Here is a 26,423-nt window from a genome sequence, read left to right as displayed (position 1 = left end):
CAGGATCTCTATCTGAACTAACAAATGTATACGTCAGAGCTTCTCTACTCCTTATTAGCAGATAGCACTAAAGATAATATTCTCTGTCATTTTCTTAGTTTTAGTTCAATAACATTCTATAAAGGAATAGAAAAATTTTAACATTTTTCTTCTTTTTTTAATGTGTTAATTTCTACTTCTCACATACAAATTGGTAATGTTTTTAAATGATAAAATCAATGTTATGACTGCTTCAGATGAAAATCGTTTGGGCTAACACATGGATAAAAGTTATAGAAGGTATGATTGAATACAATTTAAGCTACTGTTGATTTTAGAGCCTATAATGAGGGTAAAATGCTCAATCTTATAATACTTTGTTTTTACCAAATGACTATGTGACGTACAGTCCATGTAACTTTCCTGCAAATCTCTGAGCTTACATGAAGGCATTACTTTAATGGTCTTCTCACTGTCAAACGTAATGCTGTAACTTTGGTTTGTTCTTGCTTACTCTTACCTTATGTTATATTGCATTTATTTCCTCAGTGCTGGCCCAGTACTCTGGGCCTGGTTCTTTCTTCAAAATAAAAATGACAAATCACAGTGCTTCTGTTCAAGGATATAAGGCCCAATTCATTCACTCTGCATCTTCATGGATAGAGGCCTCAGATACGTCTGAAATCATGAGCAAAATTATTTACTTTTTGACCATGTTTTGTGATATTCAAGCAACTAATTTTTTAAACAAGCCAAGGTTTTCCATTGCCTTACAATGTATAAATCCAAAAAATAAATGAATACATCATCCAAAAGACACCTTAAGCATTTGAAAACTTGAATATAACTTGAAAGTATTAATATGCTTTCCTGCAATGATGGTACCATTCTTGTAGCATCAAAAATGTACATGCTGGGTCTCTTTTCTTTGATGAACTTAAAATAATAATCAAACTGATGAAGATTAGATTTTCAAATTTCTTTAAATCTCTAGACATCAGCTTTCTCTGCTCCCAATTGTTAGCACAGAAATATGTGTTCTTGCAGGGAAAGTTTTAGGCAAGGCAAGGCTGATCCATACTGTTTTTTGCTTTGTGTCTTATGGTCAGTTACAGGTCTCAAATTTCAGTAAGCGACTGGGGAGCTCCTGGATGACCAGAAGCCTAATAGCACTAAACTGTACGGACCATGTCCATCATGCGTCAGTCTGTCCCATGTTATGTGTAGGAACGGCCAGAGTGGCAGTGGTGGCATTGTAGTTGTATTCTTTTTTAAATGTTACCTGCCCATTTCCTCCTCATGACAATGTGTTATTTTTTTCTTAAACTCTTTCAAATGTCTTGCCATATTTGTTATGTCCCTTATGTCACTTGCGGAGAAGCCAGGTCTGCACAGTATAAAATGAAATAGAAGATTGGTGACACTGATTCTTGGTCCTGAATCTTCCTGATTAGCTTTTCTACAGTAGTTTGGACCCATTTAGACAACACCAGACCCTCCGCTTCACTTTAGCCTTGTCTAAAAGAATAAACTTGCTAAATTTTGAAACAACAATAGTTTTCACTTATTTTAGCCAATCTTGTAACAAAACAGGTTGCTGCAGAGTTGATCTGATGGCATCTATGTAAAATTTACAATGAAGAAGGAAGAAAATACCAGATGAACCCAATAGTGGCCAATTCCCTTACATGGCATAGACAAGGCCTCGTGCTCTGCAGATCCTTTCAGTCATGTCAACACCATGTAGCATGGCCCAGAACGAGTACTCTTCATCTCTTGTTTTTTCCTCCCTACCAACATCTCTTGCTGTGGTCCTTTTACAGACAATTTATGTGTATCTTTGTGGGGCATTTCATTAATAAGCCCCTGATTATCTTATATCTCTTTCAAGAAATAAGTAAATATTTTGTTTTGCTTAGTGGTCAGGAGTGGAGATTACTATTTGTTTGAAACGGATAGCGAAGAAGAGGAAGAGGAAGAATTAAAAAAGGAAGATGAAGAACCTCCAAGAAGGTCAGCTTTCCAGGTAATTATGGGTTTGGGAAAATCATGTCCTTTGCTAGTTGAAGAGTTTTTTCATTTTGACAGACTGCAATTGCAGGCTTAGACTTCTTCTGCCGTGTTTATATATGTTATAGCTCCCAGAAGCTTCTGATTTATGTCTGAAATTGTTTTTGCCTCATTAAATTAATGCTGCTTGCTCTCAGCATTGCCGTAATCACATGCAAGAACACAGTACCCGTCACTTGCATCAAAAATGTTCTAATGCTATAAACAAAAATAAAGCTTCCTTGGGCGAACTTTATTTTTCTTTTGCAAGTAGGAGGTGAAGAAGGCTTATCTGGCATGGATTTGAATTGCTTAAGTGGACTTATATTTCAATATGTGAAATAATTAATTATGAAAATGAAATACTTTCTTTGTTTTGTCATTTAAATGTTACTTTATTTAAAAAATCAGTTTCATTTATATTGCTATAGATTTGAGAATTTATTGAAATAATAAAAATATATAGCACAGTTCTTATTTTTTTCAGCTTACTGCCTTTTTTTTCAGAAACTGCTGTACCATTCTCAGTTATATAGCTCACTGGCCTAAGTATGTTGTACTCAGTGAAGGTATAATCAGTGCTACCTAAACATGATGATTTGTCAGTAGAGTTACATATTGATTGATAGCTTAATTCATCTTTATATACAGAGAGAAGATATAGATATTTTTAATGAAAGAGCCACATATTAGGAGTTATTTCCCATTTGTTATACTACAAGGCACCTAGAATTTTATCCATCAAGCCACATGAAGTGTCTATAAAGAGGTCATTGTCAGTTTGCTGGCTAGGTCTTCTCAAGCTGGAAGGTTACATTCACCTCTGCCTTATCGAAGATCTAAATTATTCTCAGAGACATTTTGCTCTGATGCTTTCTCACTGGCACCATTACTAACTGTGTCTGTTTCAAGATGACTGTGTCTGTGTGTATGTGTGCAGCTGGTTTGCCAAATAGTAATGACTCCACTTGTTTATTTTTATTCTAATGACTTTTATTCTAACCATCACTCATCATGCAACAAAGGAGAGACCATGATCATCTTCACCATTTGTATGGATTACTTGCAATGAGTGACTATTTTCTTTATTTGTAACTTATAAGCAGAGCACATTTTACTCTAGCTTCAAAGATTGGCACGTTTGAACCTAACCGATGTAATCGTAGAGACTCATACTGACATCATATATTAAATTATTAGTTTTCTGTTTTCTTTCCTACTAATTATTCTTGCTTTGTCCTTCTTTGTAGAGAGCTATTGGGAAGTTTGCATCAGCCATTTTAGCCTTGCCAAAGTCTGTCATTAAACTTCCCAAAACTATTCTTCAGTATTTAATCAGAGCTGCAAAGGTATTTGACGTTTCAGTGATATGCAGTGTGTGACCCTTTGCTGTGTAGATCTTTAGACAAGCAGATCCCTGTTGCTACATCTGCATTTTTCCTGTTCTATAGATCATAAAATGAAGAAATTATAAGAATTTAAAATATTGGGAGGCAAATTTTTCCAAAAAGAGAAGCCAATTTTTTTATCATTTGATTCTTGTTTTTTCAGTTGACACCAGAGCCTATTGAAAAATAGAAAGAGAAAATGCAGATACACATCTATTTTTTGTCCTTTTTGTAGTTTTGTCTGAGTCATGTGTCACTTTAAAAGGGTCACATCTGGTTGCATGCATCAGTTATGATGTGTAAAAAGTATGATAATTTTTCTCAGAAAGCTGGTAAAACTATGAATAAGCTAATAAAAGACTCATTTTGCTCCATCTCCTTTCTGGATTCCTGTTAAGTTTTCATCTTCCCAAACTGGACGTCACCTTCCATATCTCTTTCTGAAGTCAGTACATCTCCTCACTCGGCCGTGCTGCCATGTACAGTCTATGTGGTTCCTCCTTCCCACAGCATCAGTGATAATGCTGAATAAACTGTTTTAAAATGAACCGTTAGTTAATCTAATGCACAACGAAATTGTCCAGTTATCTATGCCGTAATCATTACATTACTGAAAGTCATAGATAATGAATTACTATTCTTATACTTTAAAGAAAGCTGTTTCTTCTGACTTAATCTGAAGCAAGCACTTAAACACTTAGGTCTTTATGCTGCTCGGTGTTAAGGAAATGATTTGGATGGTGACCAAGACCAGTGCTTCTGACACTTTATTTGGAGATCTTTTTTAATTGCAAGTTCTTTAAATTCATCAGGTCTGGTGGGTTCTGAAATTCTGTATTTCTCTCAAGTTCCTGGGTGAAATTCAAGCATCTGATCTACCTTGAGTTACAGGATCCAGAACAGTTGGACTGAGGCCAAACTGACCCTATATCAAATGTTTCTGGAACTGTAAAATGTTTGTATTTCCAAATGTCAACATTAGGATAATTTACCTCATCATTTTTAAATGCTAGGATTCTAATTTTTAGTTTGATATTCACTGTTGTTACTCCCCTAGGATTCTTTTTCTTTTCCCTTTTATGTCTACAAATGAGGCTCTCTATCCATAAAAAAGAATTTATAAGAAAGACTACAATGTAATAATTCCATATCTTACTTTAAAAAAATCTTATAGACAACATAAAGTCCTGGATCACACCTGAATTAAAGGACAGTTTATGAAACTTAGTCAATTTCAATTAAGGATCTCCACATCAATAAGATTCTCTCCTATTTTAAATATTAAATGCTTCTTTACATAATAAGTTTTCAGTAAAATGAATCCCATTTTCCCTTAATATGTGTGATAGAATTTAAGATAAAATTATGTAAGGGAAAATTTAAAATTAAGTTGAGAATACACACTAGTGACAGTGCGGTTTGGAGCATCCGAAGGTCATTTAATACGTTTCCATGTATTTTCTACTTATGGTTAGTGATGCTTGTGTCTGATTCCCTAGAGAGATCCGTCAAATGGCTGATAGTTACAGCTACGAAGTAAGAATTGAGAAACTTCAATAAGAAACTTCTATTTCTTGACTCAGTAAGAATAGGGATGTTTCCTCCTCTGCCTTCATTATCAACTTTTCCCTGAAACAATTGGACTGAGGCCAAACCGACCCTCTATCGAATGTTCCTGGAACTATAAAATGTTTGTATTTCCAAACATCAACATTAAGATAATTTATCTACAAATAAGGACTTGCCATATAATTCTCTCTCCCTCATCTCCTCTTATTTGCATTATTTAAATTCTCACCTCAATGAGAAAACTGATAGACTTAATCATTTAGATGTCATATGTAGAATCAGGAGTTCCCTTTTAATATAGTCAAATTTTAATAGCTCTCACTCTTTCTACAAGACTTCTTCAATTCAGTCCTAAGCATTCTCTTCTTTCCTTCTCACCCTCTCTCCCAATGCTTTCATATTCTTCAGAGCAAAAGACTTCCTCCAGCTTGTGCACCTATTACATTTAGAAATCCTGAATTACATTTTTATTTTCTTTTGGGGGCAGGGGATTCTTGCAGTATCTAAAAGCAACTGTCTAATAATTCTTTTTAAAGAAAAATTTTAAAGAAATATCAACATATTTTGCTCTTAAGCCTGAAAATTTATTTACATTTAGCAGAATAGATTTTTTAAAAGAATCAATATCTTGTGGAAGCAAGTTTGCTTATTAATGTACCAAACCTCAAAGATATTCTTGATAGGATTCCCAATTAATGTGTTCAATAAACATCTACCATAAATTCCTTTCTGTGGTCCTTCTCCTTTAAATTCCAGTTTATCTCACTTTTCAAAATGTTTTTGGCACAAAATAAGATAATTTTTTTTGTCTCCTGGGTTTATTATTTAGAAATAATACAGTTGTTATATTTGTGTTAACTGCCCTTAAGACTGAAATTTCTACCAGAGTTAAGAAATGTTCTTTCTTAGTAACTTATGACCTTTACATTTCCTTATATGGAAGACTTAAATCCCTCTTTATTTTTACTGACATTACAATGCCCATGGTTTTCTTACACTGTGTTTTTCAAAGATTTCAGAAATCTGAACATTATATAGAATAAAATGAAAATGTCTGGGTCTACAAGCTCCCATACAAAACAGTCCTCTAACTTTATTATGATAATAGAAAACCCAGCTTCCCTGAGACTCAGGTGTGTCTGTGGTGCATGAGGAGCATGCCTGCTTGGCTTCATAATTCTGGATGGCTAGCTTTGTATACCAAGGTTTTCTTTTTTTTCCTTCTGCATGACTTGGGAGACTATTGGTGAGTGGGCTGTTCAAAATTGCTCTTTTGTGGTTAGCAGTTATAATATATTAATACAACTATTTTCAGCTCTTGAATGAAAAAGACAAAATTCAACCAAAAACACCAATTTTCCTTTCGTATCATCCGGAATAACTCCTTAACCTTAATATCACATTATTTTTCTCTCCAAATACTAATCAGTTTGCAAAGCCCTTTCTCAAGTTGCTGGCAATAGCTGGTATTCCCAAGGGAAAGTATGGAATATGCAAAACTATTTTCCCAAAATAAATGAGTGAAAGATGTTGTTTTGTTTTTGATTCAAAGTTTATTTATGATGGGAGAAAACTACTCTAATGAGACCTAGTGAGGCTTCCAGTTTATTTCCATGGTCTATAATGCAAAAGATAAGTAACTAAGTATTACAAATGGTGGTGGTACGTGGGAACTTAGGTGAAATGGTGGTTTGTATATACTCAAAGTATCTCATGATTGTCTGTTGTTACCAAATGAAATATATTTCTGCATATCTGTTTTCATATTTATTTCACAATAATGACAATAGCATGGGTCAGCTCATCATATGAAGGGATATGGGAGAGGGATATTTAGTTTGTGTTGGGAGAAAAAAAAGTATGTTTCCAAAAGTCAGAAATCTTGATGTCTATCCCTTTCCTTTTAATTCAAATTATTAAAAAGTCAGAAAATAATTGAACCTTCTCCCTTCAGTTTGTTTATCAAGCCTGGATTACTGACCCTAAAACAGCACTCCGACAGAGGCGCAAAGAGAAAAAGAGATCTACAAGAGAAGAACAGAAAAGAAGGAGAAAAGGATCTGGGGAGGGTGAGTGTCGTGTGGATGCACAGGTTCTGGCCAGCACTCCCCATTTCTGTGGCCTTTCAGTGTAAAAGAGGAACTGCAAATAAATTCTAAAGATTTTAGAATTCTAAATCCTAAAGATTGTAACAATTTTTACTTGTCCTTAATTGCTCATGTCTGACACTTGGAATAAATCAAAACATAAATTTAAGTTAAGATACATTTTATAAAATGAGGAGGCAAGCGAAATAAGCCCAAAGAAAGTAGAAAGAAAAAATTAACTTTTTAGATAGATTCTAAGTCATAGAAAAGAAATACAAGACAAGGCTCATCAGGAAGTGAAAAGCTGTTCTTGGAAAAAACTAATAAGAAAGATGAACCTTTGACAACTTAACCAAGAAAAAAAGGGAAATCACACTTAAACAATACTCAGAAGCTAAAAATGGAACTATACCTGCCAATGCCGTATTCAGCATTATACTGTAACATTTTAAAGCGCAGGATAGAAACATGTTTCCAAGGAGGAAAACTTCCAAACTACAACAAAACACACCAAAGCAAAGTTACAGTGCAGTGGGGCACTCAGTAAAAATATTTTGATTATGTATATCAGACTAAAGATGAGTATTCTGGTTGTAGTAAGAATTCCTAATCAGTAAAGAAAAATTCAGCCCAATAGATGAATGGATATGAAAACAATTCACAAATCAGAAAATGGAAATGGCCTTTTAAAAAGAGCTCGGCTTCTCTAGTAATTGAGAAACACAAACTATTTTGACATTTTGTTTTTTTCTCTACCGGATTGGTAAGATCAGAAACATTTGCATATTACTGTTTAGATCTGGTGGGAAGCTAAGTGTTCGCATACACTGTGTGGTCTTGTAAAGTTGGACAAACAGTGTGTCAATATCTATGAAAACTTTAAATGTACACATTCCACTAGAAATCAGTCCCACTTCTGGGTGTGTGGCTTGACCGGAAGCAGGATTTGCACATGTGCACAAGGACACATGTCTAAGAATATTTATCAAAACTTATTTGTTAATAACAAAATTTTGTAAACATCCTAAATGTCCACATAAAGAACATTCAAATAAGTTATGTTACCACTATATTATGGGATACTCTGTAGTAGTTTAAAAAGTGAGATGGATTACTTTGAACTGACTTGGAGAACAATTCCTGACATTGTTCAACTAAAAAAGTTATGTTGCAAAATGCCATGCACATTATGAAACAAAGGAAATCTCAAGATAATATTTTGCATTTTTAATGGGTACATATAATAGTATATAACTTCAAGAGAAAAATAAGGACAAAAACTTAGCAAATTAATAACAGTGGTTTCTTCTTGAGAAGGAATGGAGAGACAGATAAGTGGTATGAATAAAGGGAAATTTAGACTTATCTGTTACATTTTTTGTTCTCTACAAAGAAAATGTATATATAAATTCCTTGTGAAATTAAAAATATATTTAAAAATAAAAGAAAAACTAGTTTCTAATGAAGCTCTAACTGTAAAATCTCTCTCCTTTTTAATCATTGCGCCCCCTGCTACCTCCTGGTAACTTTCATTTTATTTTACTTTATTGGTTTAAAAAGACAAAATTAAGACAGAGCTGGTGTAACAAGTCAAGCAGTAAAGAGGTAAATGCATAGTCGGCCTTGAAAACCTATCCACTAAGCTACCAAATCCTCATAATATGTTGTGTTCACTTTCACTCCTTTCTCATGGGCATAAGTACGTGTGTGCAGGCAGTTTCCTTTGTTTTTCAAAAATGAGTTCGTGTAATACAAACTGCTGTTATATGTTTATTAGCAACGTATCATGAACATTTCTCCAATTATGTATTTATAAAACCACATCATCCTTTTTAATAGCTGCAAAATATTCTATAATGTGGATATGCTAATTTATTCAACTATTCCATCTCTAATGAGCATAAAGTTTGCTTACAGATTTTTCTACAATGAACAATCCTATCACAGATATCTGTGCACAAAATTTTGTATATAATCATATGCGTGTGTGCACGGGAGTGTGTATTTAAATGCATAGTAAAGGGTCAGGAAGAACATTCACTTTCCACAGAATGCATTATCAAAAGTGGAATTACTGGGTTAGAGGGTGTGTCTTTTTTTATTTTAATTGATATTTTCCCAAACAGTTTTACTAATTTACACTCCAATGTGTAAGGTAGGAGAGTGTCCATTTCCCTGTAGCCTTATCCCCCATTATTACTCTTTGTATTGTTTGTCTTTCTCAGAGATGAGAAATGGCTTTTATTTTCATTTGAATTTTCCTAACTAATAAGACTGAATATTTTTTATTTTCTTGGTAATTTCTAACTCCAAATCTAAGATTTAAACATTTTCATCATTTTTTATAATATTATTCTATTGGGTTGTTTGTCTGTATTAGTTTAGGGAATATTTACATGTTAGGGATATTATCCATTTTTCACGTGTTAAAATATTTTTTTCCAATTCAATGTTTATCTTTTGATTTAGTTAATGGTATATGTTATCTAAACAATTTTTTTTCTGACGTCGAGTACATCTAAATTCCTTTTTGCAGTTTCTAGCTTTCTATTTTGCTTAAGAAAGCCTCTCAAAAATATTATGCTGATGTTTTCCTATATTTCTTCTGAATTTTAGTTATATTTTGAAATTTTTATTATTCTATGAAGTAGCGATCTAGTTTTTTTACTCTTAGATGAATAGACAACTACGCTATCACTATTTGTTAAATGATTCTTCTTTTTTCTATTGAATTTAAATGAAAAATAAAGCAGGTCTACCTAGCTGGAAAGATGAGATGTAAAACAGAATAGCAGAAAATAAGTTTGGGAGGATTAACTGGAGTCAGATCATTAATGGTCTTTGATAAGGTTATCAGGTAAAATACAAGAAACACAGTTAAATTTATAATTTTTTGATAAACAACAAATAATATTTTTAGCTTAGGAGTCATTTAAATATATTGCATGGGACTTATGCAAAATGAAAAATTATGAAAAAATATTTGTTGTTTATTTTATATTAAAATGTAATTAGTTATCCTGTATTTTCCCTTGCTAGACCTGACAATCTTAGTCTTAAATAAGAGACTAGGAAATAAAGTGAAAACTCTATGATGTCATTTTAGGGGATGACATGCTACAATTTGTAACATTACCCCCAAGGTACTCAGAATTAAAATTTCATAGTATGTATCAGGAGTCAGAAAACTTTTTCCATAAAGGGCCAGATAGTAAATATTTTAAGCTTTGCAAGCTATAAGTCTCTGTTGCAACTCAACCCTGCCCTTGTATGATAAAAACGGCCACAGACAATAGATAAAGAAATGGGTGTGGCTGTGTTCCATTAATATTCGAATTTTACATATTTTTCATGAGCACAGAATATTATTTTGTAGACTTTTTTCCAACTATTAAAAATATAAAAACCATTCTAAACTCACAGGCTGTTTAACAACAGAAAACAGGAAAGACTGGCCAGAGGATTGTAGTTTACTCACTCCTACTATCCATGATTCTTGTTCTGGAGTGAAAATAATTTGAAAGCCATGAATTCTTACAACTTTTCCCCACAAAGTCTCTAAATAGGCAGACTATCCTATATTTAATTTAAAAAATTATTTTGATCCAGAAGAGTAGTGTTGGCATTTAGTATACCTAAAAGAGTCTAACTCATATTTATTAAACACACCTGACAGGTCCTGTGGAGTGGGAAGACCGAGAGGATGAACCAGTCAAAAAGAAATCGGATGGACCAGGTAACAAAATAGTGGCAAATATGAGCTGAGGGGAATTTGAAAATGTACTTGCCCAGATGGCATGTGGTTGGAGGCTGCCTAAAAATAATTAATCAAATCCTGTTTCTGGACTATGACTAAATAAGCAGTCATTTGAAATCTCATCTCTAGTGAAACTACAAAGTGACTCCTAAAAGTAGATCTGTCCCTTACACTGTTGGATTAAATGTCGGATTAGAGTCAGTTTATAAATTCTTTTATCCAAGTACCTATGAAAGGAGGTTTGAGGAAGCAAATTATAAATGTCCCATTGGAAGACATCAGAATACAGGCACAAAAAATATTGGCAATTAATTTTAAAGAACTGGGGAAATGAGAGGTGCTCTGGAAGCTTGGTCCAATCTTCTTATTTAATGAGGGGAAAACCAAATCCCAATGAGTTTCCTCAGGAATTCACAGCTATAGTCAGGGACAGATTCCAAGTCTTCTAACTCCCAGCCTAGTCACGGTGCCATTTGGGCTCCACATCATACGTGATTCAGAGAAGGATTTCTCCATGAAGGAAAAAAAAGGCAAAACAAAATCCTCCAAATGAAATTAACTCAAATGCCTCCATACTCCCATAAAAATGCTGTTTCCTCTGTTGCACGAAGTTGGAGCTCCTGTGTACATTGTTTATCAGCAGGCAAGATTTTTGCTCTTTTACTCTGGACACAAATACTTCCAAGAAAGCCATTTGTTGGCACAGAATGAGACTTTTCAAAGGCAGTCTAACACCTTCTGTAGCACAATCCTTACACCTGGCCTCCATTTCCAGATAACTTAACTCACATGTATATGGAGCCAGATATTCTATTACTGCTGCAAAGCTTTGTGCAATAATAGTATCTAACCCTTTAGATTGCACATCTTCTTTGCCGGGCAGTTTTTCAAGACCTTTAGACATATTCACTTTTAAGCCCCACCCATTTAACAGATAAGAAACTGATGCAGAAAAAAATTAGCTAACTTTTCAAAATGTATACAACCACTAAGGGGGAGAGATGAGATTTGAATCCGAGGAGCCTGAACCCAGAGTTTGTGCTTTTAACAACTATGTCCTACTGTGTCTATGATTAAAAAAAACAAGTAAAAATAGAAATCCTAATTTCACATGTTAGTTTGTGATCGCCCAATAAAGTGCATTCCAACATAGCAATTTTAGTTTTGCAGTCAAAACCACCATAAGCAAAACTGTGAAATAATTATGTTTACTTTCACCAGCTCTAAGGAAATAATTGTGAACGTGAGAAGAAAAATGTTAAAAATGTAATATGCTGCTAATGTTTATTAATAGTTGTAGTAAGTTCAGCCTCTTGGGGTCAACTTGCCTTTGATATCTCTATAAAACAGCTAGAGGTTCTATCCAAACTGCCGCGGGAAATGCATGCCTTGCTCGAAATCAAAACAAAGATAGGAGTGTGGGGTGGAAAGAGAAACATGGGCGTTCCCGGCCTTCTCAGACTCAGAATTGCTCTCCCATGGAATCTGTAGTACCTCACTTCATTCAGCTTCACAGAGCAGCTGCTCCCTTCCTGAGCTTCTTGGCTCAATGAAGAATACCGTCTCATTTCCCTACTCTCTGAAGTACACCTCATTTAAGGCTATTAGATGTGACACATTTTTACCAAGATTTTGGGGGACCTTGGGAAACAGTGACAGCATAGGCAGGAAACTACATCAAAGGGAAAGTCAATGATCAGTGTTCCTGCCTCAGCAGGTCTCTCTTGGCTGGAGCCTCTGGGACCTCGCTTCACAGCCAGGGGTCTCAGGGCCCCTTCCCACCAGGCCATTCTCAATCATTCTCTCACCTCCTTTTCCGGATTTCAGGTTTTCTTCCCCAGGTACCAGCTGGCCACTCCAAGATTCTTGTTACTCCAGCAGGTAGAACTATATAACTCTTCTTTGTCTTTCTTGTCTGGTGGCCATCTCATATACAGCTAAGCTTCTTCTGATGGTTTTATTTTTGAAAAGAGTAAACCTTTACCTGAGGGAAAGTCTGCTTTCCTACTAGGCCACACAATTCACAAATAACTTTTTGTTTTAAACCATTACAAAGTTAAACTCTGATTCACATTATGGTATGAGAATTAAAGTAGAGAGAGGATTGGTGGAACGCCGGGGTGAGTCGCCCAGTGGTCATATCTGATTACGCTGGATTAGAGATCAGGAAACTATAAAACTCCTGGACTAAATCCCACCTGCCACCTGTTTTTATATGGATCGTTAGCTAAGGATGATTTTTATATTTTTTAGTGGTTGAAAATTTTTTTTTTAAAAAAGAGTATTTCATGACATATGAAAATTATGACATTCAAATTTCAATGTCCATAAATAAAGTTTTATTGGAAACTCAGACATGCCCATTTATAGACAATTCATTCATTGTCAATGGCTGATTGTACACTGTAAGTAGTTTCAATAGAGACAGTACAGCCTGCAACGCTGAAAATATTTACTATCAGGCCCCGTTCAGAAAAAAGTTTTTTGATTCCTGCACATGATCATAAAGGCTTATACCCTTTTCCAAATGCCATATTAGTGATTTTAAACTGTAATTCCAATCATTAACCCTGAATTCACTGAGATTTTATTAGGACACTTAAATCTGATTTTCTTTTTTCTTTTCTTTTTTTTTTTTGGTGGGGAAAGGGTGAAAGATACAAGCTGTTTTCTTGTCGGTGTTTTTTTTTTTAATAAACAATAAGGAAATTCTTAATTCATTGTCATATTCACTAAGAATTCACTTTATTGCAGTCAAAATTTGACATAGTCAGTTAAACTAAGTTTTTTAAATGCCAAATGAAAATAAAATTATGCACTGATCAAAATTTGGCGGCGTCTTGAATCGTTCCTTAAATACCAGTTAAGAAACCATTGGCTTACATGAACAAAGAAGCAAGACAGGCAGTTAATGACATCTTCCCTCTTTTATTTTGATTCTGACCTAAAATAAGTTAGGTCACAAATATGGAATCTCCTCAAACATGATCAATGTTCAGGGAGCTCATGCTGAACTCTGTGAGGGCACTGCGCAGACCTGTGTTACACTGAGACAATGTTATGGACAAGGTAGCAGTCTGAGCTGAGCTATCACGCTGGGCAGCTTTCCCTTTCCCGGGCTCCCAGAGTCACGGCCACAGAGATGGAAGAGAACTCAAGGACATCAGGAATTTCAGGCCTTCTGTTGGTTTGGGGAGAATTGATCCTATGTGCAGTGTCTTGTAGATAACACAGGCTGCTATAATTAAAAATAATAAAGATGGGTCAGTGGTATGGATATATACTTCACAGAATAGGTTTAAGGTCATTTAACTGAAGTGCAACTACAGTAGGAAACATCAAATTCTTACTGAATCAACAGAATTGTTCCCAACAACAATTATTACTTAAGAAGAAACTTACAGAAAAAGCATTAAAGGACCCAGTTACCTTTATAGGTACAGACTGCTTCTATCCCTGTGTCAATAACAAAAATATCTTTGAATGCAATTTTTCTTTTAATCGAACTTATTATCTGTGTATGTATCTATTCTGACAGATGTCTTGACCAAAAGTTAACAATTCTATCCTAGTTTGGTTTTGATGCTGACACTGCATGTGTAGAAAGACCCAGTGGGAGCTTCCTGTACTGCAGTCTCCCTGCACTCTCCCATCAGGCTGAGTGGCAAGTGCCCCACTAAGTTAGGCCTGGAGGGCAAACCAGGCCTGCCCTTGATAAAACATCACCGTGCAGCACGCAGCAAAATGGGTGATGGCATTTTGTTCTTTTGAAATCTTGTTTCTTTTTCTTCCTCCTAGATAATATCATCAAGAGGATATTTAATATTTTGAAATTTACCTGGGTTCTTTTTCTGGCAACAGTAGATAGTTTCACAACTTGGCTTAACTCCATTTCAAGGGAGCATATTGATATATCTACAGTTCTGAGAATTGAAAGATGCATGCTGACAAGAGAAATTAAAAAGGTAATACTCTTGGTGTAATTCTTTTTGCCTCTTCACAAATTATAAAGATTGTAAAAGTTAATATTCCGAATTTCATACAGAAAAAAAAATCCTTTCTTTCCAGACAGTCTTTACATAACCCCTTCATTTTCCTGTATACTTAAATCTGTTCTATGTTCAGAATTAAAATAATCAGACACCACGTGCACACGCGCACATGCATGCACACACACACACACACACACACACAGTCCTGGGATATTAGCCAATTTATTCAACCTATCCCCTCCACTCACCAGAGTTTGCAGGTGCACAAGCTCTGCCATGTCTCATAAAGGATTATGTTGTTTAGTCTGGGAAGTTTGATCTGAAACTTCTTATAGGAAAAGTTAGGATAGATGCAGAGCAACAAAATATAGTCATATAAGGTTTACAGATTATATTTAAAAATAGTTCACTTCTGGAAAAGTTACTATTATCTATATACTTATATATATAAGAAGGGATTTCTTTTAAAAATTTTTATTGAAAAATAATTGACACATAACATTATATGAGTATGCAACATAATGATTTGATATATATTATATATATGCATATATATAATGAAGTGATCATCACAATGTTAAGTCCACTTAACATCCATCACCACACATAGTTACAATTTTTTTCTTGTTATGTAAACTTTTAAGGTCTGCTCTCTTAGCAACTTTCAAATACAGTAGTCTCCCCTTATCCACGGTTTCAGTTACCCTCAGTCAGCCATGATCCAAAAATATTAAATAAAAAATTCCAAAAATTAACAATTCATGAGTTTTAAACTGCCCACCATTCTATGTAGTGTAATGAAATCTCATGCCATTCTTCTCCATCCCGCCCAGGACATGAATCATCCCTTTGTCCAGCATCTATACACTGTATATGCTCCACACCCATTAGTCACTCATAGCAGGCTTGGTCATCAGATTGACTGTCGTGGTATCACAGAGCTTGTGTCCGAGTAACCTTTATTTTACTTAATGTCCCCAAAGCGCAAGAGTAGTGATGCTGGCAATTCAAATATGCCAAATGGAAGGTGTAAAATCCTTTTTTTAAGTGAAAAGGTAGAAATTCTTGATTTAATAAAGAAAGAAAAAAAACCAGTGCTGAGGCTGCTAAGATCTATGGTAAGAAGGAATCTTCTATTGGTGAAATTGTAAAGAAGGTAAAAGATATCTGTGCTGCTTTGCTGAGAGAGAGAGACCACTTTCATGTAACTTTTATTACAATATATTGTTATATAATTGTTCTATTTTATTATTAGTTATTGTTGTTAATCTCTTAGTGTGCATAATTTATAAAGGTCTGTATATATAGGGAAAAATAGTTTCTGTAGGGTTCAGTAGTATCTGCAGTTACAGGCATCCACTAGGTGTCTTGGAAGTTATCCCTTGTGGATAAGGAGGGACTCTGGTATACAGTACAGTATTATTAACTATAGACACCATGCCTGTACATTACATCTCCAGACTTCTTTACTTTATAACTGAAAGTTTGTACCTTTTGACCATCTTCATCTATAAACAAGAAAGATTTCTTAGCATTACCCAGCAATACTGGGTATCATTAATTCAGCGAGTTGACATCAGTCTCAGCTTAACTAGTTTTGTTTTAATCTGCTCAGAGTGTGCATAAAAGCTGGGAGTTGTCAGTATTGAAAAATGCCAGGTGGTTGCACAGGCAAGTAAGAACTGTGGCGATGTCTCCTTCACTACAGGGCAATGTTCCAACTCGGGAAAGCATCCACATGTACTATCAGAACCACATCATGAACCTTTCCAGAGAGTCTGGACTGGACACCATTGACGACCGTCCTGGTGCTGCTTCAGGTGCACAGTCAGCCCACAGGATGGATAGCTTAGATTCACATGACAGTATCTCCAGGTATTTCATGTTCTAAACAATGGGTTTGCTTTTGACAAAGGTAAAAAAAATAGACTTCATCAGTATGAGAAATGAATGCATGAGGTGAAAGTTAATCTAAACTTACATGGTTCATCACCCATTCAGGCTATCTCCATATGTACAACAAAGCAAAAGGAATATTGTTCTCTTCTAGACTGAGCCAGATAAAATCAGGCACAGAATACAGATTTCCAAGCTGGAGGCAATTAAGAAGGAATCCTCTCAATGGCAAAATTACTATTTGTGTCAAGGGCTGCATCTTTTCTTTCTAAAAATGCTGCTCCTGAAAGTATCTTCTATACTAGAACCTACCATCTGTTGTTATCTTTGGTCTTTTCCTTTCAGAATTGTTACTTTAGGATTCAAAATAGAAGTTCAAGAAGTGGTTCCGTCAGCTTCTATCTTCCCTGAGTTGTATGATCAACTAATTCTTTCAGCACAGGGACCCTGCACTGGTTACTCATCATGGGCCAGCACCAAGAACTGCATGGATTACCTCACTTTATACTTATGAGACACTACGAGATGCATACTATTGTCACCATTTTACAGAAGACAAGTTCAGTTACAGGAGATTAAGTAACTTACCCAAAGTCACACAGCTCAAAAGTATATAAAAGCAGACCCAGGACCCAAACTCACCTAGTTCAGCTCAGAGGCCAATTTCTCAGCCACCATGGTATGCTGCATCTCTTTGCCTCTTCTGTCCTCCAGACAGAATTGACCTAGTCTTTCGTATATCCTATCCCAGAAAAGCTTGTGAATTCTTCCTATCACGGTATTCTAGATAGCTGCTGTCGATTTCACAGATCTTGCTTTTCTGTTAAAGAGTAAGTCCTGCCTTAGGAGGAAAATGACATGCATAGGGTGATTAGCTAGACTGAATGAATTACACCTTGTCTCCATCTTCATAGGTAAAGAGTTGTATCACTGAGGACATTCATGTGTTTATTGTTTTCATTAAACATGTTAAAAAGCACCTATTCCATGCCATGTCCTGGGCTTGATTCTGGGATAGACACATAAAAATGAGTCGTCTCTAAATGGTTTGAGCCAAGGAAGAAAGACCCACCCACAGAATTATCTGTGGCATCCTAGGCTAGGATTCCTGCTGTGTAATGACATCAGAGATGGGCTGCATTCCCATGGCTGCTTTAAAAGCCCCTGGATTACCCCCAGTCATATTCCATATGCTGAGCAAGGCACCAAGGCCTGGTGGACTATTTATCCTTCACAAATACTGAATATGTTAAAAGATGAAACAGGAGAAGGAACTGAGACTATTTTATTGATACCAAGATACCAAACCCAAAATAGATAACTAGAAGTTGAAATTGCAACCTAAATGGGGAGAGGTGGATAAACAAAAATTTACCTTGAAGTGCTATTTTTAACTGTTGCTGAATTGCTGTATTTGAGCTTCTCCAAGTGTGCCTGTTCTTTTGCTACCCAATAATTATCTATTTGGCACATATCTATATTTGCTGGTATGGAAGGATATTTGATATATACATATATGTATTTTAAAAACCTCAAGTTTTAAAATAGTATGCATACTAAAACTGCATTTTTAGTTTTTAAAAATGTATGTATTCATGCTTATATTGATTTAAATTTGATTTTTGTGCAGATAATATTCTGCATGGATATAACCCCTCTAGTCTCCCCAAAATAGGTATCGATTCTTTTAAAGTCTTTTGAAAAATAATATGACATCATATTTTTTCCTTTAATTTGGAAATAATTTTTGGTTATTGTAAGTTCCAAAGTAATAGATATATTTCAGCTATTATATATTTTTGTGAACATAAGAAACACTTAGGACAGAAACTCTTAACGTTTTCAAGGTCAAAACATTTATTTGCTAATTGAGATGCTGGTTAAGATGCTTTGAATTCCTAGAATAAAATAATTGATTTTTAGAACAATGTGCATGGTAATAAAATTTAATTTCTCATTCTGCTTCTACCCAAATATACGTACATTTCTCAATAATTAATTTCTGAAATCATTGGTAATATCGAAGTTACAAAGTGAAAATGTAGTATTACGTCCTTGGATGGCAAGTGCTGACAGTGCCCCCTTGTGTATCTTTCTGAAAGCGTCCTGCAATCAACATTTTAGAAAGGGGAGCCTCAGTCTCCTTTGACCTACCCCACTGAAACAAAAAGTCATTGTTGTTTATATTTTATTTTTATTTTTTACAAACCATAAAAACTGTTCTATTTGGAGGCTGCCAAACTTCTTAAATGTGATCTTCTTGCACCAATTCTCTCTGTATCTATAAATCAATTATTTAAATTGACTTATTTTCTCTTTAATTCATTTTCCTACTAAAACTGAAAGTCTATTTTTACCCTCTTCTACTCACACTCCTAATATTCCAAGTTACTTCATGGTAGCTATTTCTTTCATAATGAAGGGAGAGCGCGTGGGCATGTGTGCAGAAGTGGACTGGTGCGTTGGCAGAGAAATCTGGGGAGGCAAGATTTATCTGAATGTAGTGAATATTCAAGATGCTGACTAATGCTGCTTCCCAGTTACGGGGGTGAATAAAGATGAACTGGGGAATCTAAAAGTTTTCAAACCACCCACTTTGTAACCTATTCATGACCAAACAACCATTTTTCAAAAAATGAGAAAATGGTTGGAGAAGAAAAATGCTGAGATACTCTAGATGTACATTTTCCAAAATATATTCTTTTTAAAAATATTTATTTATTTATTTTTGCTTACCATATGCAATGCCCCACTATAGTAAGCTTTGGATAGCACTGCTCTGTATATAATGAATATGGGCAGGATCTAAGGCAAACTATATTTTCCTTCTTCTGAATTCAAAAATAAAAGACTTCAGACAGCTCCAGTTAACTGAAAGTCATGTTCACATTCAGCTAGGAGTATTTCTCCCACAGAGTGAAGAATACAGTTATATACATGCATAGCCTATAATTTGGTTATTGCATATTTGCATCTGTTCTTCAAAAAAATATGCTGCCCCATAATGTGATTTATAATATTTTAATGATATTTTTACTTCCCTTCTTGCCTTTTTTCATAATTCAGAGATTTTTGTTGTTGTTGTTACCTGGATCCATAAGCTTGGCGAGTAAAAAGGGAAATGGATGAAATAACCTTTCTTCATTAATTTGCAATGACATTAACAGTGGTTTGAAACATTTTTTGCATGAACCTCTTTTGAAATTTCATAAAGCTATGTACTGTTTCCTAAGGGGAAAAGTGCACAGAAGTACAGTTTTTTCTACAAAATTTCAAGGATTTTATAAGCCTCCTGAATATCATACATGAATCTGGCTTGAGAATAGCTGCTCCAGAATCAAATTCTGAATCATACAAATCAAGGAGAACTAAGAGTACATTAGAAAGTATATTGAAAATAAATTGTCTATAAAATAAACATACATGACTCCTGTATTAGTAACTTTTAACTGCACAACAATTGACAATATGTCTGATTAAAAAATTACTAAAATTATAAGTCATAACTTAGAGAAAAATAGAAGAACCGTTTAAAAGACTGTATGCATGATCAAAAGTTGTGAGGTAGAAGATGTTTAAATCCATTGATTGCCTTTTAACAGGCTTTCAAAATATCGCCCAAATTTAAATACGGTCAACCAATAAGTAAATTTACTGGTAGAAAACTAGTACTTTCAAATTATTATTATTATTTTAAATTTTAAACCTAAAGAAAAGAGAGATACAACAGGGTCCATTATGTCATTACATCTATGTCATTAGTAAATAAGTTTATACATGTGCCCTTTTTTTAATGGCTCAGCCACTTTCCTAGTTTCTTTGCTTTAGGAAACCCAAATCTCCAAACAATCATTTGTCTACACTAGAGTCTATAGGCAGCCATGCCGATTGCTGCCTAGAAGGGGTTTCGAATACAGAAGCTCTCTCAACACCCGTGTCATTAGGCAAGGTCTACTGTCATCCTCAAGTGGAGATTTGCGTGCTCAGTGTGGTCCCACTCCCTTTGTGGAAGACCCAGCCGGGGTGAGGCTGTCCCACCTGCCACAGCTCTTGCTCTGGTATCCATGTCACCATTCTTTTCCTTTGGACTTACAGAAGATGAGGTTGGGGTGAGAACTTATCAAATAAATTTGTATTTCCTTTGACTTATTGGAATAGTCATTATTTTTTTCAAATCCAGATGTTAAAAAGCACCTATTTTTTTAACGATCATTTTATAAAATTAGAAATTATCTATCTTCCCCCAAAACAAATTAATTTAAATTCCTGATGTTCTAAGGAACATTCCTATATATAAAGGGACTGATTATCATTGAGAAGTATCACTTAGATGTTGCTATGTGACCCTGCAAGGTGACAACAACCATCTATTTAGGCTTGTGCTTTGAGCCTGTTTTTATAAAGCTCCTCCCCTTCTCTTTCACTTTTAAAATGGTCCTGGTTTGGGTGACAAATTGGTCACATACCTAATGACCCAATTATGTGGTGTCTGAAGGTGGGCCGATGGGACAATAGAACTCAACATGAGAATTAACAAGGTATAGAACTTTAAGATTAGAACAAAGTTCTAATGCAGAAAATCTGAGCAGTGCTACAGGAAAGGGTGCACAGTGTCTTTCTACCCGCAAACTCCTAAAAGGCCATGGAGTTGCACCTCTAAAAATGTTAAAATGAATACAGAAACTCAAGGATCCAGTTTTGTCATCTCATAAATGATGAAATTGGGACCCTAAAGAAGGGAATTGATTTATCTCCTCATTTTGTCCAGAGCATGACAACATCTAAAAGAATTAGAGCCTTCTTTAAAAAAATCAGCCTCTGTGTCCTTATTAGAGACCATTCGATTGTCTACGTGCTCATCCCTCTCATTGTTCTATCCGTCTTAGCCATGTAGCTGTGATATACACAGCAGGATGGCCCCACTGGAGCACCTGTGGGGTTGTGCAAAATCACCTGGAACCTGAAAAGCCCTTTAACTAGTTCTGTGAGTGCATGACTCAAATTCTCTGCTCCTCAACCCCTAGAGGTTGTTACATCTTGAGTGGTTCCATTTCTGCCTCACGATCACTGGCTGAGGACACCCAGCTTTGCATATTGGACACACAGTAGGCCTCCTAGTGCTGTCACTTGTTGATAATGTTCAGCTTAACAGTGTCAGCTGGGGAATTGGCCACCCTATATCACAAAGACCTGCTCCCTTGGGTCAGCCAAGTCATTACTGCTCAGGTTGGAAGATTCGTACTCCAGTAGCCACCCTCATAGGCTCTTTACGGTTAAGCTATATGTCTGAACTAAAATCATGCCTATGCCATAACTCAATTTGCTTCTTATCCTTCAGTAGCATCACCCATTAGCGTCTCAGTCCTGAATCTCTATCATTTCCTCCCCAATTGTTGCTCCATTGGGGAACAGGAGCTGAGGATTTTAGCCAATGGTTCTCACCCTAATGACATCTATCAAGACCTAAAACATGATCCAGACAAAATGGAAAGTTAACAGACAAAATAAAGCCGCCATTGCTAAATTTCCTTTGTTGTTTTCTTTGAATCTTTTTATTTCACTTTTTTGATGTTGGTTTATATTCAATTGCATATCAAACCAGCATCTCTTCTACGTGGAAGGCATCTAGTTTGGCTTCACTGAAACTAGAAATTGGGGTGGAAAATTGTTTGTTGTGGTCATTCCTGACCTTCCCTCTCTCATTTCAGAGACTGTGTTTAAAAAATATATTGAAATCTTTTATATCAATTTTACATGAGCAGATATTTCTGCTTAAGCAATTTGGTTACAAAATGCTCTCAGTGACTCAGAGAGCTCTAAATAAAGCACAGTTTCCTTAATAAAATAACTCAGTTGCAAAGTTATAATGATATGAATTCTTCTCTGTGAGAGAAGAGTCGGGACTTATAATTATTCTATTTCTGTGTCCCACCCAGAGAATGACATTTCATAATTTATCACTAGCCAATATATTTTGTTAAATCCAGTACTGTTGTGTTTTATTGTCCTGCCAAACAGGTTCTTTCCTGTCCTTGAGCCCCGCTGTGGTGGTCATCGTCAGTGATGTTGATGTTGTGTGTGGTTTGCTGCATGGCAGTGTGTTAGTCAATTGATCCATGTGTAAACTGATGTACCACTGGTGTTTTAACACTGTGTCTCTGTAACTGTTTGCGCTGCTAGCTGCTACACTGAAGCAACCATGCTGTTCTCAAGGCAGTCTACCCTTGATGATTTAGATGGACCAGAAACTGTACCTAAAACAAGTGAGCGTGCTCGACCTAGGCTCCGTAAAATGCTCAGCTTGGATATGTCCTCCTCATCAGCTGACAGTGGCAGTTTAGCATCAAGGTGCTTAACTTGTGCATGCTTTGTTCCATAATTTTATCATCTTTCCCCCCTTTGTGTCATTGCAAATATAAGTTCTTGTGATATATGTTTTATTTTTATTTTTATTTTTATTTTAAGAATTTGCATGAATAACCAAAGCAAAACCACCACCCTTCCTAGGAAATAACTGGTCATTCCCAGGACAGCATTCTGTTAAACTAACCACTCTTTAGTTTTTGTCCATTAGGAGCCTCTTAAAAACCCTTATTATAAACATTGTTCTCCATTCTGTAAGTATTTTACACTTTTCACTATCAAAGAAATAAATATGTTTCTTCCTTGATTGAGAGTTCATGTAGGCAGTCCTCACAGAAGGAAATGTGTCAGGAAGGTAGAAAAATTATTCTCATGATTTTATCAAAAGATACATGCAGTAGGGAAAAAAATCAGAAAATCTGCCATGGTAATTTTTCGTTGACACAGAATAAATCTGCCCACATTTATATGCATAACTGACATAAAAGTCAGAATATATTTTACCATTTTTTAAAAGAACATTGTTATGCAGTAGAATATATCATATTTGTAGTCCATAACTTGTTTTGTTTGGAAAAGATTACTTTGGGCTCAAGTTTTCTTATTAAATCCTACCATAAAATAATAATCATCTAGAAATAAAATTATCTGCATAAAATCCAAAAGCTTTTTTGAGTTGCTTTTGAATGGTCAGCAGGGGCACGGAAGAATCTGCTACATTATGCTTATCCTGAAACCATAATAACCTAATCCAAAACTAATTTCAATTTTGGCAAACCAGAGGGTTGTTAACTTCTTTTTGCTGGCAGCCATATATCCTAATACAGTGCTGCAATATGCTGGAGCCTGGCAATGATGGGAATGCCTTGGCTGTTTGTGATGTCCTCTGGCAGACACATGCTATGCCATTCCACTTTGTTGATTCCTGAAGGTACCAAGATTTGTTGAATCTCTTTGGGGCCAGACCAGATCCAGTACCATAGAGAAAGTGCCTGCCATTGGATATAGAGTAACTAGAATTTAGAACTGGTATGGTGTGGCTCCAGTGGCCTGAAAATTTCCCAGAGTGATCAATTTCATGGCTTTCCTAGGAGGCTATGTCTAACCGAGGTAAGTCTTATCAAAAAGCTGTTTTTGGCTTGGCATTCCAAGAGCCTTCTATGAGATGTGCACATATAGGACCAAAGCCCTGGGAATATTAAATACCTGAGCAGGAACCAAGAACACATACAAATCTAGTTCTTCAACCCAGGGCTCAGCCAAGGCTCATCCACTCATTCATTTATTCATTGACATGTCTATACCGGTGTTGATGACAAGAAAAATGGATACAATCTGTGCATTTGAGAATCTGTGTTTTTTGACCCTAGCTGTACACATATGCCATTCAGATAACAATGCATATTTCTGAGTCTAACAAATTATAGTTCTATATCCACCTCTCTAGATAATTGTTGCCCCTCTCCCCTTTGGGGGCCGGCTGTGGCCGAGGTAGACAATATTAAAAGGCATGCCATAAATTTCACTGGTGTGGCTGCTCTATTTTCATTTTCAACTTTTCCTGCATGGATGCGGCAGGGAAAGTTAGAAGATAAAACACTAAATGAGGAAGAGAGATGCAACAGAAAAGAACAGGGTGCCAAAAAAGAGAAAGTGAAGATTAGGGTACAGAGCTTATGGCAAGTGCATGCTAGAAGGGGAGCTAGCAGAAGAAAATCAGTTGAAATAGTAGGGAGAAGAGAGAGCAAGAGTGAACCCTGAGGGTGAAGCAAGCAGCCCCAAGGAGACATCACACGACGGAGGAGAAATGGTGGGTATTTTCATGTGTAGACAAAGAGCTCAGTGGGAGATGGTTGGGAGCTGGAGAGATGGTAAAAATTCAGTCAAATGTAATATACACCAATAAGAAAAAAGCAAAGGATGGAAAAACAGGGAAAAGAAACATATATTAAAGAAGTGTGCCATTGTTTATGAAGCATGCAGGTTAGCCAATATTTTATCATTCCTGTTCTCTTCTGGATGTAGGTGGGTTCCTTGCACAGGATTAAGAGTAGAGTTTATCTTGGTCAGCACCAACAGACCCAAACTGGCAAGTCTTCTCATTTCCATATGACCCTGCTTAAAAAGAAATGTGTGTGTGTGTGTGTGTATATACACATAGTTATATATAATATGTATATATTTGATATATACACATATATTTGGTATATAATGGTAGGTATGCTATACTATTTTGATTTGGAGGTAGACATTGAAACCCATGATTGTGAATCTTAATACGATTTTAAAACCTATGTGCATAGATGGGTTTAGCAACTTGTGAGCCTTGTGACTCGCTCTGGTTTTCACTCAGGTGCTGCACTGTCAGCTTTTGCATTCGAGAGGCTGCTGTTTGCAGTCTCTGCAGACCAGACATGAATACCCTGCAGGAACAAAGAGGATGGAGGGCAGGGAGAGAAAATGGGGTGTTTAATTTTCTTACATGTCTTGATGTTATTTGGGAATGCTGGGAAGGTGTCTTGAGAATCAGGGGATTTTGAGGAACTGGAGGCTAAAACAAGGTTCTGTGCCGGTTCCTTTCTCCTGACAGCGAGCCCACACAGTGCACCATGCTGTACTCGCGCCAGGGCACCACGGAAACCATAGAGGAGGTGGAGGCCGAGCATGAAGAGGTAGAGGCCAAGCAGGACCTAGAGGCTGGGCAGGACGAGGAGGTGGGGGTCGGGGACATGGACGACGAGCATGGTGAGGTTGCAGTGGATGTGGGGCCCGAGGGGCCTGAGGAGGAGGAAGATGAGAAAGCAGAAGAGGCCGAGGAGACAGAGGAGTCCGAGGAGGCCGGTCTTACCCCGGACACCGAGCTGCCGCAGTCCTCCACCGAGGAGGGTGACGTGGAGGTCCCGCCGTCTTACAGCAAAGCGGTCAGCTTTGAGCGCCTGTCCTTCAGCTCGCGGGATGACTCTGCAGGCCCGAGCCGCATGGCGGTCAGCCCGGACGACAGCCGCTCCGACCGCCTGGAGTCCAGCATCTTACCGCCTCTGACGCACGAGCTGACAGCCAGTGAACTGCTGCTGAAAAAGTAAGCACACTGTGGTGTACATAGAGAAACTCTTCTATTAAAAACACCCACCTAGATGCTTACAGCAAACAGACACAATTTTCATTACTTCTCATGCTGCAAGTTCTATTACCGACAGGTAGAACTAGCAAAAGCTGTCAATAGACACTGTGCTCACATTTCTTTATTTAATGTAATATTAGGTCGTTTTCACAAGGAATCTGGAGACATAGGAAGGGGGGAAGAACAGAAAGGATCATGCAAAATGGAAATTAATAATTTTGG

At 36.2% G+C, this 26,423-nt stretch overlaps 1 protein-coding gene across 7 annotated transcripts in view; it reads left to right on the top strand.

Annotated features, from left to right (window-relative positions):
* PIEZO2 (piezo type mechanosensitive ion channel component 2) overlaps positions 1-26,423 on the top strand; it is a 382,528-nt gene that overhangs the window by 322,191 nt on the left and 33,914 nt on the right. For 5 of the 7 annotated variants that reach the window (XR_005649322.1, XM_039845973.1, XM_039845987.1 and 2 more), the window contains 7 exons: positions 1,899-2,005; positions 6,940-7,054; positions 10,749-10,808; positions 14,628-14,794; positions 16,530-16,696; positions 22,898-23,065; positions 25,671-26,159. Coding sequence is in view for 6 of the 7 variants with exons in the window: in XM_039845973.1 (XP_039701907.1) it covers positions 1,899-2,005; positions 6,940-7,054; positions 10,749-10,808; positions 14,628-14,794; positions 16,530-16,696; positions 22,898-23,065; positions 25,671-26,159 (1,273 nt within the window). In the remaining variant the exon portion in view is untranslated. Of the gene's footprint in view, positions 1-1,898; positions 2,006-3,278; positions 3,378-6,939; positions 7,055-10,748; positions 10,809-14,627; positions 14,795-16,529; positions 16,697-22,897; positions 23,066-25,670; positions 26,160-26,423 lie in introns of all 7 variants that reach the window. The other 2 variants (XM_039846010.1, XM_039845980.1) reach the window with 2 other exon arrangements.

The sequence above is a fragment of the Pteropus medius genome, unplaced genomic scaffold (genome assembly GCF_902729225.1).
Source record: "Pteropus medius unplaced genomic scaffold, Ma_sr-lr_union100, whole genome shotgun sequence".
NCBI classification, from domain to species: Eukaryota; Metazoa; Chordata; class Mammalia; order Chiroptera; family Pteropodidae; genus Pteropus; species Pteropus medius.
Note: the sequence above shows the minus strand (reverse complement) of the source record. Positions and strands in the feature narration are given on the sequence as shown.